Source organism: Colias croceus, chromosome 13, assembly GCF_905220415.1.
Source record: "Colias croceus chromosome 13, ilColCroc2.1".
In the NCBI taxonomy this organism is placed as follows: domain Eukaryota; kingdom Metazoa; phylum Arthropoda; class Insecta; order Lepidoptera; family Pieridae; genus Colias; species Colias croceus.
In genome coordinates this window covers 922,974-940,256 of record NC_059549.1, presented here as the reverse complement: position 1 = coordinate 940,256, position 17,283 = coordinate 922,974, and the positions used below count along the sequence as shown (strand labels likewise).

General features: G+C 31.2%; 1 protein-coding gene across 1 annotated transcript in view; it reads left to right on the top strand.

The window, feature by feature from the left end:
- The window catches only part of LOC123696703, an 87,876-nt gene that overhangs the window by 35,169 nt on the left and 35,424 nt on the right, over nucleotides 1–17,283 (top strand). Inside the window, exons 2-3 of the mRNA XM_045643056.1 lie at nucleotides 6,436–6,528; nucleotides 16,049–16,680. Of these exons, the coding sequence (XP_045499012.1) occupies nucleotides 6,480–6,528; nucleotides 16,049–16,680 (681 nt within the window). The 5' untranslated portion in view covers nucleotides 6,436–6,479. The remainder of the gene's footprint in view (nucleotides 1–6,435; nucleotides 6,529–16,048; nucleotides 16,681–17,283) is intronic.

The window sequence follows — 17,283 nt, the reverse complement described above, 5'->3', positions numbered from 1 at the left end:
TACAGAGATATAGACTAGTCTAGACGATGAAAAACAAATTGAACTTAAACTCAACTACGCAAAACTTCACTGCAATCACTCTAAACATTGAATTGGCTTCGTAAATGAGACCTTTGTTTTGTCAGCACTAGATATAAAAAAAAATATTATCTTTAACAACGAATCCTAATTTTTCAGTACATTTTCAAAGTAAATTAACACTTAACCACAAAACTGCATTACAAATAATGCAGTGAACTGCATTTACGATATAAGGCATAATTAATCAAGAACGTTCTTTTGCGTGTAACACGAGATTCGAGAAACTTAATTCCAAGGACTTTATTAGATTATAGTATCTATCACAGTTAACTTTTAAATGAACTGAAAATGCAAATCGTTTAATGTTTTTAAAGAGGTTAAAATATAATGTATTCAATGAAGAGGCGATTACATGCACAAAAATAGTGTTTGCATACAACTTTCACGCGGTTTATAGTTTTTTTTTGTACATTTTTATATTGTAGTACCTATGAAATTGTTTTTAACTTCTTCAATGACTTCTTTCGCTTTTTGTTGTTATGACATTATAGCAGTTAAAAAAAACTACATAAACTTATTGAAACAAATAGGTCACATTTTTAATAGCATCTCGTTCCGGCTCCCCTTTACACTTCTCTCTCTCTCTCTCTCTTAAGCCTTTTTCCGTCCACTGTTGGACATAGGCCTCTCCTAAGGCACGCCATAGAGCTCGGTCTTCAGCTAACAAAATAAAAATATTTAAATTATATCTACCGTTCTTGAGTTATAAGAAGTTTACTAACACAATATAAGTGATATTATCATTTCTAAATTCTATTATTCATTAATCTCAAGTACGAAACAGGATTAGATCCCATGTACTAAATAAGCCTGCTACAAAGTTACAAGTACTTTGGGAATTAACTAATAGCGACGAGCGTAGTACATTACTGATAATAAACTAAATAACAGCCCAGAGGGAGTCAATACATCTACGTTATAAATAGCATCGAAATTTAGAAGGCAATATTATATGGGACTCATCAAAATGTTTTTCTGTTGTTTTATCATATTTTTTGTTCCTGTTTACGCTTGGATAGGTATATAAATTCAATAATAAAATTCCTATCGGTATGAGATGTAATTCCACGGCATAAAGTAACTTCGATGCAAAAATTTTATATTTTGAAACATTTCACATACCTATTAAATCGCTCAGTTACGACATGAACGTGACGAAGAAATAAAGAAACAAAAATAATCAAACAAACACACTTTCGAATTTATAATATCACAGAGTTTATAGGATTAATATTTTGTTTATAGTTTATCTCTTTAATATTGCTGAATCTGTAGATATATCGTTTTCTTCAAGCTTCACTATCACTACATAGTATAAAACAAAGTCGCTTTCTCTGTCCCTATGTCTCTTTGTATGCTTAAATCTTTAAAACTACGCAACGGATTTTGATGCGGTTTTTTTTAATAGATAGAGTGATTCAATAGGAAGTACATAATTTATTAGGTTTTAGACAAAGCGGACAAAGCCGCGGGCAGTAAGCTAGTTAATAATAATTTAAACATAGATAAACTATAACCTACGATCAGGCAGTCTATTAACATAGCTCTCCTAACAACCAATCCAGTATATTTGTATTCAAAACACTCATGTAACAGCACAAAAGTTGTTAACGAGGCGGTCGACATCTTCATAATGAGAAAACTTGCTAAGTTACTCTTACCTGAAGCTTCACACAATGAGTGCTTCATTCGATCACCGTCACATTGAAACTGATTTTGGTTGAAGTTATGGATTATCAGAAAGCTTTAAGATATGGGGATGGGGTAGTTTTAAAAGAGTTTCTGTGGAAATTAAAGTTTTTTTTAACGGATTTTAATCATTCATCACTACATAATATAAAACAAAGTCGGTTTCTCTGTCCCTATGTATGCTTAAATCTTTAAAATTACGCATCGGATTTTGATGCGGCTTTTTTTAATAGATAGAGTGATTCAAGAGGAAGGTTTTAGTATATAATTTATTATGTTTTAGACAAAGCGGGCGAAGCCGCGGGCGGAAAGCTAGTAATATAAATGTAAAGCTGAATAGTTTGTTTGTTTGAACGCGCTAATCTCAGGAACTGCTGTCCGATTTGAAAAAATATTTCGGTGTTAGATAGCCCATTCATCGAGGAAGGCTATAGACTACATATCATCAGGCTAAGACCAACAGGAACGGAGCCACGCCTGTGAAACCGCGGTGCGCAGCTAGTATAAAATAATCTAGATTTAAACAACCTGGTACTCTATAGATGTTAAGGTTAGCCACAAACAACTTAGCAGTTCTGATATCAATAAAATCTAAGCAAAAAACTAGAAGTGAATGTAGGATTTCATCTTGGTAAAAATGCTTCACTTGAAATTATAAAAAAAAATAAAATTGGCACAATATTCTTACATTCTTTAAGGCGACGCTTTATTTAATGAGTAATTAACTATTAATGGGCTTTTTAAAACGTTGCGACCCGGGAAAGGCTTTTTATTTCGAGCCTTTTCTCATGAGAATTATATTCATAATTCATAAAAATTCCCAGGTGAGTTTAAAGTAAATTAATTAATTACTAGTCGTTTATCCCGGCTCTGCCCGGGTTGACTTGGACAAAAAATAAAGAGGAAATGTATGATTACTGAGGCATAATGTAGCTTTGTAATGGTGAAGGAAATTTTAAATTTGTTTAGTTGTTTTTGAGATTATTCGTTACAAACATTCAAAAATCTTTATAATTTATGATATTCAATATATAGAATAGATTAAAGATATAAAATAAGTACTTACTTACATAGAAATTACTTGGTTTTCTCTAAATTTACGTATCACTAAGTAAAACATTAGGAGAGCCTTAGGGAGCCATTCGTAGAACTTGATTAATTATTTTTTTTAAAGTAAATCAAGATACAATAATTAATATAGTACGGTTAAAAAACATGATTAAAATAATGATATTATTTTGTTGTCACCGATCGTTGATTAGTGTACATACACAAAGTTTGAGTTGAATCTGTCCGTGAAAATCGAATCTGAAGGAGTTGTATATGTTACAGTCAAAACCCTTAACCAGTCAAAAACCTTATTGACTGGTAAAATTGGTCAATAAGGTTAGTAAAAGATGTCGGTCAAAACCGTTATTGACTGATTAAGGGTTTTGACTGTAAGATATACATACAAACATACAGATGTAAATGCATTTTAAAAAATCAACCTGACGAACCCTACACATAACGATCAAGTATTGAAAATATCAGTTATTAAATATTGTATCTAATTTAATTATCAATAATGATTTCATTAAAACCGCAACAATATTGGTCGTTCGAGTTCTGTTCTGTGGTTAACCGAATGCACGCAAAATGACTGTACAACTGTACTGTACTGTAATGTCTGTACAAATTAAAAATGTAACTATGGAATGTGTGTATAAAATGAATGTACGAATTAAATAAAAATTATTTTTTTTTAACTTGTGGGTCTGTGTTTGTTTCCCATGGATGAATTTATTTCAGTGTGTTCTTTTATATAAATACTTATTTATCTTTGGTATTAGATGTGAAGAGAAAATTATATAAGAGAAAAAGTTGTTTTGATGATAATATTTAGAATTCAGAAGTCATTGAAGCCTGAAGGAGCATAAAATATAACCTGTTACGTACCTATAATTATTACCTACTATATTCAGATTTCAGTTTCACCAACAATTTCATTGAACTTTATATTATGTAGAAATTTAACGGCCACTCATAGTCTCTATTTACATATTAGGTACTAGTTTTCCTCTCCCTTTTTCCGCTCTATCTAAAACTTACCAAACTATACAGGGTGCAATCGTTAAGTGTGCACAAGCGATTATTTCGAAACTATTGCAGATATCAAACAAGTGATAACTGCGTTAAAAACAACCGACTTCAAACTTGCACTTGCAAAATTTACTAATACCTACAGACAAAAATGCTCATAAAATAAAAACTACTGGGCCTATCCAAATAAAATTTTTATGGGACCAATTCGACACCATCCCGCATCGAACAAAAAAAGAATCACGTAAATCGGTTCAGAAACCTCGGAGTAATCGGTGTACATACATAAAAAAAAAAAAAAAAATATACCGGCCGAATTGATAACCTCCTCCTTTTTTTGAAGTCGGTTAAAAACTTTAAACTGATATTGAAAGTACTTGACCTAATGAGTAAAATGGCCGTAATAAATTTTTAAAAATAAGTAAAACGAGAAATATTTTTTTTTTGATATTTCCCGTTTTATTTTAAAAAAATGTATTACGGCCATTTTACTCATTAGGTAAAGTACTTTCGATATTGTTTGATAATATTTCAGTTTTTGGTTATCTGTGATAGTTACGGAAAAATCGCCTTTGCACACTTAACGATTATACAACCTGTATAGGTACTTAAACTCTATCATTAAAAATTCGCATTAAAATCCGTCAAGTGTTTTAAAAATCTATACATATTGCATATATGTTACATACAGCCTTTATACAGCTATGTGGTAGTGTTTCCTTCTTATATAAATACTAGCTTTCCGCCCGCGTCTTCGCCCGCGTTTTCAATAAAAACCCGCATAGTTCCCGTTCCCGTGGGATTTCCGAGATAAAACCTATCCTAATGTGTTAATCCAAGTTACTCTCTATATGTGTGCTAATTTTATTGTAATCGGTTCAGTAGTATTTGAAAGAGTAACAAACACATATAAACACACACACATCCTCACAAACTTTCTCATTTATAATATTAGTAAGATGTTTAATTATTAAGCCTGTACATGAACATTGCCCGAAATACAGAATTAATTAATGAAGTTATGTTCTTGTTTCAGTTATTCAATTCAATCATTCCTAAAAGCAGTGTTTTAGCGTAAATAATGGGCTCGGTCAGTGGCCATGTTGATTTGTAGCGGCCATATTTCATCCTGGGCTTATTGAATGTTCTCTGCCACTTCATTTAGTTTAGTTATCTTTGGTCAAGTTATTCCAGTTTGTATATTATAAACTTACAGATAGTGGGAAATTAATAACAGTTCATCAACTAAATTAGTTTGTCATATCGTCAAATATAAAAAAAAATCTGTTGTATTGAAAAGGAACAAAATTATCAAGAGTATATCAATGTTTTAAGTTAACATTTATATCAGTTTTCCCGTATTCTATTCGCGAAAGAGTTTTATGAGTGTAGGTCTAAATAAGCAGTTTTATATTCCTCAGATAATATTATTAAATACTCTTTCATAACCATAGTTGTAGGAGCTACGACGAATTTTTTATTAAAAATCAACTGATTGTTCTTATCACGATAAAATTAAATCATTTTAGTCGAAGTAAAATGAATACCTAATGGTATATATGCTTAACATTATAATTATGTTTGTAACTGTTGTTTATGTCTATTTGTATCCCTAGACTAAGAAGCTATACTACTAGGTACTTACTTCAACACAGAAGACTCAAATAATAAAAAAATTACCAACGGCATCGAAATGTATCCTTAGTTTAGTATCTATGTCACCAAGCTTTGAATTAATTTTCCCTTAGTTTCTCACTAATCCCTAGATTAGTGAGGGCATAATCACTAAAATTCACGTTTAATCGTTCGAACACAAACATCAAACGGAATATGAACCAGTTGCGAATTTATGAAAGTCGTAATCCGGTCGTAGCCCGCTGTAGCAGGTTATATCCGGATATAACCGGTTATTACTAGACCGGACCGGTCAATATTAGTTTGAGTTGCTGTTTGTATGTTAGCTCTTGATTAATAGATGTCGCTTGTAATGAAATTATGTACGATTAGCACAACCGTTGTTCTGTAATATGTATTACCTATAAATTTTTCTAGATTAGGGCATTAATTGCATTTTTAAACATTTTTAGGTATTGATATTTATATTCGTTCAACAATTACGCAGCTCCGTATGTCCACAAAGGTGTAATATGTACTTGGTTATTAAATGTATAATATTTTGTTACATACTCTATGACTACAGTAAATAGAATACGTATAGGTAGTATAGATATTAAAACTTAGTTGTCTAACGGTGCATTTACATCAAACGAACAGAACGCTAGAGTTAGAGCAAGAGCATTCTTTCGTGACCTTTTAGTTTGTTACAAACGAAAACTCGTATTCAGTGTTATTCAGTAAATTACATTACATAGAATATTTTAGAACGCACAATGAAAAAATGCTCTACGCCTGTTTACACTTAGATAATTTGATATAGTGGCGTTAGAACCACCATTCGCTCGTTTGATGTAAATGCACCGTTGTGTGTGTGTGTTAGTGAACTGTTCGTATTCACTGTGGTATGACTGTGATCTATGTTATACAAGCAATAATTTTATTAAATATGATATAATTTTGTTACAGAAACTATGGCTGGGCGGAGGGTAGATTGATGGCGCGGTGACGCGATGTGCCGCGCGCACATCGCCGCTGTCTTGCGGCTACTGGTTTTGGCTGGTTAGTGTTTTTTTATCTATAACAATAATATTATAAAGATGAAAGATTTGTCTCAAAATATTTGAAATAGTGATAGAGTTATCTTTCAGATAAATTTATAGAGTTTAATTTATAAAGTCTAGCAGACTATTGCATTGGTGGTATGAACCAGGTTTGAATCTCACCTTACACCTAAAAAAATATACTTACCTACCTATTGAATTTGCAGTATTATAATACTGACATACTTTAAAAAATGACAACATTCTTTACAATTTTTTTTGTATAAATATTCATCATTCATCAATTTTATTTCGCTTAACACTACCTACAAGTACGTATGTACTTTAACACCTCAATAAAATTGTTACTACGCGAAAAAATACTTTAGCACACTTGAAAAAGAATCTAAATTCCCCAAGCCCGTTAGCCGCCGGTCAAGTTACTCCATAAATCTTTTAACAAAAACATTAGCGAGCGAAAAAGTATTTTATTCACCGCAACCCCTTCTATAAATTCTGTGCCTCCAGTGAATAAGGGAGTAAGACGAGTTATTCCCTTTGGTTTTTATTGCACCATTGGATTCAGCTCGTCAAAATACACAACATATCAAAAGGACATATCTCTAGCTGCATCTTAACCCATTTTTTCGAATGACCCAAACGGTATAAGTAGGGTGTGATTAACGGTATAAGTTACCTTATCCATCATTTTAGGCAATCGCAAAGGAACTATTCGTCTCGAGTCAAAATAACCCACGAACACAAGGACGTATGTGTAGTTATACTTTTTGAATAAAGACATAACTCATTTTGTTCCATCCGTGCTAACACTATTTTAGTATATAAACGCATTTGTGTCATTTTTCTAACATGAGCATAAAGGAACAACTCTGTGTCATTGGTTCAAGTGACGAAATGAAACAGTTTCGCATTAATGCCGTGTTGCTATTGCACGCCTCATAAGCGAAGCGTTGAGGTGGGTACTACTGTCACTTCGCGCAAAACATCTGATTTTTCAAACTTAAAATGTCTTTATGTATCATACATTGCACTTGTAAGATAATACACACACACACATATTAAGAAAAACACAATTTTTAACATTCATGATATTTTTGATGTCATTTTTGTTATTTAAACTAGTTAAAAAACAGTTTAAAAAAGTTCTGTCTTGGACGTCCGTGTGTCTGTATGTGCGGAGGATTTTCTTGTTAACACGATAGCGACCGAAATACTTTACTAATCGAGTCTTTTTTTTTCACTTACGCTTGAGTATGCTCAGGAATAGAACCCTTTCATTTTTCAGGGTCTGATTCGATGTGGTTTAATTGTTATTAAATAAACAAAAAAAAAATATCGACTGTTCTCCATAATTTTAGTATATCTATATATATTCTTTATTTTTTATATTTTTTTTATATTTATAGTGTACTCAAAATTCACCATTATAAACTCGATTCTTTATACTATAAGCCAAGGTTTAAAAAAATAAGTTGGTAGTCAGTCCCTTAAACCTGCGCAGTTTCACATCTAGGTGGGGCCACAAGAAAAATAGCTCAATTACTACGGTACCGCTTTCTTTACTTTTCCAACTGTTTTATTTTATTTCTTTTTTATATTTATAGTGTACTCTTTATAAATAATCAATTTTATTGTAAAGGATGAGATTATGAGGCGTGCACTTTTGGATTTTCCAAACTATTGGTCTATTTGAATACTGCACGGAAACAACAGACACTATTTCTTTTTGCTTTATAATATTTTTCAATCGTTTTTTCAATAAATATGCAATAATAAATCTTTATATTTAAAAAAAAATGTTTTTATCAGTCAACTTGGGATACTAATAATATTTCTATGGAAATTAACTATTTTTTGCAATAGATAAAAATACAGTTTTAATTAACACATTAAGTGCATTTAATTATATTATACTCTTTGTTTATATAAATACAGAACGATAATTGAATTTTCTAAAAAAGCCAACAAAAATGTTAAACTTATATTTTTTTCTTATAATTGGGTAAGTTTTATAAAAAATAACAACTTAGTTTTTTTTAATGTAATCTAACCAATAATACTATAATTATAGACGCATAGAAAAAAAAATTATAACCAGTCTTGAATATTGTGTTCTCTCTCATATAGCGTTTTAGCCACTGTAATTTGCCTTTTTTATAGGAAAAAATCCGCAATATCGATTGCGGCTGCATTGCGGCTCATTGTTTTTTCTTTATTTATCTATATTATTTTGATATTATAAGATATAGAAATTGTTAAAATTTCATATCATGCCGTAAAATATCGCCACAGACCACCTATAACTTTCCCTGTAAGGTAACTGAACATACAGGAATATGGTTTTCGAGCTTCTCTTATCTCTTTATAGTGCTTGTATCCTCAATGTATAACCACCATGACATATTCGTTTATAACCACCAGACAACATCTCAGCCACCCAATCCTCTTTCTTGGAGTCCAAATGACAAATCCAGCGGAGGACAACAGTCATTTACTAAAATTGAAGGTTTTTCGTCCTAGTGTTAAAGTTTTCTGGATCCCATTTTATACTCAATATATAGTATACTACTTATATCATGTAAAACGTGACTTGGAAAAAAAATATTCAAATAAATCACAAAATATTTTTTTTAAACAATCGTAAAAGTTACGAAAAGCCCAATCAAAATGACGTACAACATCCTCTTTACTACAAAATGGCGGAATTTACCGGGAAGAGCCAACTATGTACTGCTAGGTCTCGACGGCTAATGAGTTGTTTCTGGATTTCGAAGTGATTCGATGGTAAATATAGAAAAGACAAAGATATTTCGCCGCGGTGTACATCAAATTTACGTAGATTGGACTTCTAAGGTTAAATGCATAAACACCTAAATGTTGTTTTGTTTTTATTATATCTAATAACGATAAAAAATCCGTTGACTTCATTCGTTTTTCAAGCTACATGCATGGTTGTTCCACTAAAAGGCCTCAATTGAGTCATAAAGTACACAAATTTCAAGCATGATAAGTCGCATTATTTCTATAAAACCAAAACTGGCAATAATATAAGTCGTGTTATGCGACTATGAACATAGTGCATTAGGGCATAAGTCGTTATATTGCAAAGAGCAAAAAAAAAATTATGTGAATACATTGAGTTATTCCATGAAGTACTCGTTCATAAGGCCACAACTACAAAAAAACACGAAAAAAGTATATTTATGGGGTTGTTACAATATCTGTTTATATGTAAAACTAAAGTCTAACATCATATCTTACCCATACAAGCTTAAAAATTTGAAGTTACAAAGATTTAGTGTTGATATATAGTTTTTTGTCTCTCCTGAAAAGTGCTGTTTTTGAGTTATTCCCTTATTCACTGGAGGCACAGAATTATCGAGTCGACGTAAACAAAGGCTTTGAAAAACAACATTTTATGATAACAGATCAAAATATGGTTTTGTACACACTAGCGTTTATTTAACATTTAGTTAAGATCTAAAAATTTCTTTTCAGGAAAAGCATTATTGTATCCGTTAATTCACGTAGGTTTTATTCAGTATAATATTAGATCTAACATGTTTTTGTGACGACAAAATTATGTTCAGATGACTAGAAATCGTCATTAATTATAAAAGGAAAGACAAAAAATGCATTGCTTAATCTAACCCACTCACCTAACAGCTCTTATAAAACAAAAAATAATAATTACAAAATCAATACGTTTTCAACTTTTAACCTTACCAGACATTTTAGCATAAGTAATAATTTGTTAAATGTCAACACTTGTATAAATAAAAAAAAATAAAAAAAAAATAAAAAAAAAATAAGTCAACACTTGTATACAATTAATTAATTAGTTATGGTGTAAAATAACACGAAGAAAACAAAAGCAAGTCAAGAAAACACAATAAAGTTAGCATAAGCTATTGCTAAGTATTCTGTGGTTGTAGAATTTAAAATTGAAGTTTATATTATAAACCTGAATTTATCAACTATTTTAAACAACAATATAACCTAAAACGTACATAATTATAAACATTTGAAAGTAGGTACATACCTTTAAAACAATAACTTCTTTTTTTTTCTTTCCCGCTTATAATACTCACAGTAGGTACAAAATATATTAATTTGTTCATGACAAATAATATTTATTTACGAAGGTATCTACAAAATTAAACACTTCTTAAATTTACCGTATTCATTTCCATAAATAAATGAATCGAATAATTTATGGTCACGATTAATATACAGATAATAAAATTTTATGGCACTTTAATATAATCTAGATTCTAGAACATACAGTGAGCTTTATACCTAGTTAATTGCTCCGAGTTTACCTATACCCAAACCAATAATATATTACGGTATACATATTATAATTTATGCAGATAATTAATATTACTGACGTAGTGGTACTAGGCTCATGTCAATTATTATTAAAAGAAATAATATTTTATGTAAAACTAAAAGTTTATTTTTATACGTTATAATTTGTGGATACTTTTTTTATCGTCATAATTAATATCTGTCTTAAGTACTTAATTATTTTTAAAATTATTAGATAATATTATGTATTAATTTTTTTTTTTTGTAAACGTTAATTGTTTTTGGACGCAGCGCGGCGCCATAAAAAATTAACTTTTTAATTCTCAGTGTGTTCTAATTTCAAATATGCCGCCATAATTATATAGCATTTTTAGTTACAAAAAATTGTTGTTATAAGCAGTGTTACCTAATAAATTAATTATAAGAAAATTGAGTAAATTGTTATTAAAAAGAGTGAAAAATGATGAAAATGACGTCATAATAATCAGAAAAGGCGGTGTGATTCTTCCAAAAATAAAGGTCATCGACACATGTGCTGTTAAAGGTAATTTATAAATTATTATTATCTACTTTTACTTTAAAAGTAAATATTAATATGAGAAGTCCATGAACATCTCATTATTCACCGATAGGTATATGTTTTTTCTGTTTGCATTTACTTATTTTATTTATCTTAGAGAATAGTCAAACTTATATGGAAATCGCTGAAGCTTACGGTGAAGTATTTTAAAGTACGATATTATTATTAATTTTTATGCCAGAACATTTTTATTTCTTTTAATAATAAGGCTTAGTTAATTCAGTTTTTAGCCTATTATTAATTTAACGTTAAAATTTACTATTAAATGTAAAAGAGTATGGAGTTTCTTGCCGGTTCTTCTCCATAGATACTGCTTTCCGAATCGGTGGTAAATTGAAAAATGGTTCAAAAGTGTTTCTAGAAGAAGTCTAATTGAATACATAAATGTTTTAGTTTGAGTTTGAAATACAATAAACAACGTTATAATTAATTTTTTAATTTATTGAAATACCTATATAAAAACGAATGTTTGTATGCTTGAGTTGTGGCTACGGACCTGATCGATTCCCGGTTCATATATCAAATTAATTACCCGTTAATACTAGATTATGGATAATATTAATAAAATAGCTGTAAATAATGAGAAGAATATAAATAAATTGTGAGGATGAATGTATGTTTTTTTGTCTTGTGTATAATTTTACGTGAGTATTATCTTTTTCCCGTGTTTTCCCGTGACCACGCTAAAACGTTCCTCTCGAATCACTCTATCTATTTAAATTACCGCATCAAAATCCGTTGCGTAGTTTTAAAGATTTAAGCATACAAGGGGACGTAGGGACAGAGAAAGCGTCTTTATTTTATAAGTACTAGTATGATGTAGTGAAGTATTTAAATGAGATTGGGGAGGAATAAATAAATGAGACATGCATTTCCCTAAGTATGAGTTACTCTACCACTGAATACATTACAAGTGATAACTGCGTTAAAAACGACTTCAAACTTGCACTTGCAACATTTAAAAATACAAACAGACAAAAATGCTCATAAAATAAAAACTACTGGGCCTATCCGAATAAAATTTTTATGGGACCAATTCGACACCATCTCGCATCGAACAAAAAAAGAATCACGTAAATCGGTTCAGAAACCTCGGAGTAATCGCCGGAGTATCGGTGTACATACATAAAAAAAAAACATACCGGCTGAATTGATAACCTCCTCCTTTTTTTGAAGTCTTTTAATAATGATACTCCTGGTAATGATTTAATTTGAATTGATAATTAATTCTAAGAAAATTTTCAGTCGATCGCGTGTAAATGCCCTAAGGGTGGAGAGCAGACACATTTATTTTGGCTGTAATACACGCAAAGCCAAAGCTACCAATAACGCTTAAGAATGGATTATTTTAGTAATACCCCCGTCTGGTAACCATGATTTTGAAAAGTGTGTTTTTATTCATTATCTAATAACAATAACAATAAATGGTATTGAGTACATAATGAAAGCAATTTATTCATTCATTATATTATATCATCTTGATATGGGTATCAAGACTGTATCACCGTATTTTTTCGGTTTTTCAGCACACTTTCCTTTTTTTAAGTGCAATTTTATAGTGACAATTATTTTAATTCCGTTTATTACGTAATAACAAAATGTGTCATCAATGAGCAAAGCATAATATAACAATATAATTGGCATGTCGTTGTAAAAATCCGCTTCTGCCGCTTACAAAAACCCCTCAAAACGGTCCAAGTTTCCCCAACAAATGAGTGAAAAAAATAGAATAAAGACGTAATCAACAATTCCTAACGACACTTTGATCTCATAAGACAACATAAATCTTTTTCCCGCCACACTTATACACCGTAAAATGTATTTCGCAAATAAAACTTGCAATTTATATCAGCTTCCCGAATTAATGGTACTTATGTACACCAATTTACGTTGACCCATCATTTGTTAGCACAACTTTAGTTTGTAAGTAATTTCAAAGGGCGCTCAAAATGTAGGGGTCAAGTTATACTGGTTAGCTGAAGACGCATCAATTTCTGCGGTCTGAAAATGTAAGACATTTCGGGCGTTAAATTATATTTGTTTATCCCTTTGTTCTGAGCTCTGATTAATATTATTGTTCCTGAATACTTAAGCTAATAATTGTGTTTAATGAGTTCTTTGTATTTGTATGGTTTAAATACTTTATATTGATACAGGGATAAAAAACTTAATTGTATTTGTATGAAAGAGTGTTTTTGAAAACGAATAGAAAATTCGTTTACTTAGGATAATCTCAAGAAACAGTAGGAAAACCTCTTATTATTATTGACGAAAACAAACTTAAGGTGTTTCTACCTGAAACAATAGATACCTATATCATATACCAGCAGTGTCCCGCGGTTTTAATCGCAGTGCTCACCTGTTAAGTCTTAGCGTGGTGATATTATATAGCATTCCTCGATTAACACCGAAAAATTTTTTCAAATCGGACCAAGTACCTAGTTCTTTAGATTAGCGCGTCCAAACAAACAAACTCTTCAGTTTTATAATATTAGAAGACGTTTAGATACAAGATTTTATATGAAATTTTAATCTTTACTGTGTTTTTCCAACAATTTGCCAAACTTCATGAATAACAATTTCTTCTCCTTGTCCCGTGAGAAATGTCCAAAATAATCAACATTGAAATTTGCGCAATTTTCATAATTTGACGACCGTGAGAATCGAGTTGAGCTTGAAAATTTTTTGAATGAACGTTTTTTATCATGGGAGAAATATTGCGAGCGAACTGCGCGAAGCCTTAGATTTTTTAAGTTTATAGTGGCAATGTACATAATGACCTACTTAAACTTATTTGTTTATATTCTTGAGAATTAGCTAAAAAGCAAGTAAAATTAGGTATAATAAAATGGTATAATGTTGGTGTCGTTCTACGTATAAACGGAGCAAAAAATAATATTTTAACTTTTCCTTGCTCATAAATTTTTATTTTTCTTTATGAGAATTATAGTAGCTGCGTCCCCTAATTTTAACCGTGTACAAACATTTAATCTCTTATTTCATACTTTTAGAGGTTGATCTTTTAATATTTTTAACCCTAGAAAGATAGTCTGCGTCAAATTGACTCCTGCCAAGAACTAAGCACTTAGTATTAAGCCCGTGCACCGACATCAAACCTTTTTGGTAAATAGCACATCTAAATAATATTATGTAGAATAATATCAAATCTTTTTTATTTTTTACTTTTCCGTTTTTGAAGTCGGTTGTTTTTAACGTAGTTATTTTTATGTTATAAAAAATCTTAAAATTTTGTGTGGTTTTATGAAACCACGGTAAAAGTGAAACTTTTTTTCACACTATAGACATTTAACTAAAAATTATCGTATTTGTACGATAATTATCGTACGTATCGGGCGTCACGCGACATGCGCTACACAGACCAAAAATTTTGAGACGATGTAATAAAAGTTTCACTTTAATAAGCAAGGGATTAACTATAGTAGTATATATAGTTTTATAATAATATAAAACTATATATACTACTATAGTTAATCCCTTATTATAATTTACCTTCGTCAATTTGTAATAGTGTTTGTATTGAACATGTTTCAAATCACACATCACCAATTTCTTGAATTTGCGATATAATCTTTAACAAACATGATGACTTAATTACCAATCATCAATCAACCTGTCTACAAGGATCACAGAATCCAAAGCGATAATACATAGTCCCTTCAATTCAATATTCAAAATTTAATTGAGACCCACAGCCATCGTTCTGCGAAAGATTTAATCTCTGTCCTTTAGAACTGTTTTACACTCCATTAGAGCTCTGTTTGATTATTTTTCAACTTTAATAAACCTAGTTTTTACGTTCAAAGTGAAGACGTTAATGTTCAAGAACGCTTATGAATTTTAAAGTGGTTATAATGAAACCGCTGTTAGGCAATTTATGGAAGAATTTAAGTATATTTTATGAAAATAAAGTCTATGAATGAGTGATATACATTTTATGCGCGAAATGAGCCTGCTAAAAAGATTTTAAGTAAGACATGAGCGTTATTGTCATTATTTTTATAAACTCTGAAATACATTGTAAAGTTTACAGCAAAATTATCACGAAATTATATAAAACTAGATAGGTATCATTTCTCTTAAGGGTTAATCAATTTTATCTTTAGTAATATTATAGGTTTGTAACTAGATATGTATGTATGTATGGTTTTCACGCATAAACTTCTGGACCGATTTTAATGAAATTTGGCACACACAATCTTTAGACCCTGAGAAAAAACATAGGCTTATAACCTTTTATTGCGAAATATGTACCACGGGCGAAGCCTTGGCGGACCGCTAGTTTGATCATAATATTGTACATTAATTGTTCTTTCGCAGTTTTTTCTTTCTTAGAAATTTATATTGATTATAAATTAACATTGAAAAGATGTTTATTTTGTTATTTGATACAAAATTAGTTTCTAAAATACAATTCTATTTTAAGAATAATTGTGTCTGAATTTAACTCATTTTACTGAAATAATAATCTTCTTATCAAGTCAGCTCAATAAATTAATTTCTAAAATACAATACCATTTTAATAAGAATTTTGTCTACATTGAACTCCTTTTAAAATAATATTATCCTAGTCTGCTTTGAGATCTTTAAACAAAATATTCAATTACAGGTGGAGCATTCTTCGTAAATCCTTACACAAGCGAAGAACGCGTTGACCTCAACCAAGTATGGGTCGAGATACCCACGACCCTGGTCGCTTTGGGCGGGGACGTCCACATCTACGTCCGTGGCGCGACCGCTGGCAGCTTGCGTGTGCGCCTCGCCCGAGATGACGACGACGGACGCACCCTCCTAGCAACCATGCCTTTAGCTCTAGACGCGGAAAGCCGACTCACCCTACCCTGCGGCTACTTCTCTAGAGGAGGCATTTACTACCTAGAAATAGTCGCTGACAAAGAAACCTTCCTCGACTTTGAAAATACCACCATCAATACCGTTAAAGTTAAGAGAGAAGTGTCCGATGGTGGAATTATGGAAACGGGGGACAGTGTGGTGAAATCTTGGAAGTTTGATGTCATGTGGCCGACGGCTAGTTTGGATGTCACTCCAGAACAAATTCAGACGTATCCGGAGAGGCAAGTGACTGCAATTCTGGAGTTCCCGAAGGTGGTGTGTACTCCAGTGCAGACGAGTGCAGATTTTTGGTTGGAACTTCTATACTGTGGCCATTCGAGCGGTGGTGCTGTGTTGTGCGATGGTAAAAACATCAGCTCGCACGCTCATGTACTCTATTCAGAACAGGTTGGTGAATTTGTACAGAATTTAAAATATTTTTTTTATTTCTAAGCATTCAGCATTGAGGTCGAGGGTTCGATTTCCACCCGGGGCAAATATTTGTGTGATGAACATGGATGTTTGCTCTGTGTCTGGGTGTTAAGTATCTATGTAAAACAATAAAAATATGTTTATCAGTCATCTGATTTCCATAAAACAAGCGAAAGCTAAGTAGGGGATCAGATCGTGCCGTGTGTGAAAATTGTCCTGAAAAATGTTTATTTATATATTTAACTGTGATTTCACCACAAAAGATTAAACTCCGTTTTCTTAATGTTACGTTTAAGAAATCTGAGTTTAATCTTTTGTGAAATAAATCTGAATGACAACGTGATGGAAGCAGTTGAAAGCTCTTTAGTAATTTGATTCAAGTGCAATGCAAATGTTCAGGTGCAATTTCGCTAAATCCTCTAAAGGATTCACTATAATTAATACGAAGTTGTACATTTGAAAGAGGACGCTTAACCTTAAACCGTGGAATAAAGTCTTGTGAAATACAAATGAATCTTTTTGCCGTGTTTCGCAAGTTCTTTAAAAGTTGAATTTGTTTTTACTAAAACTAAATTATTT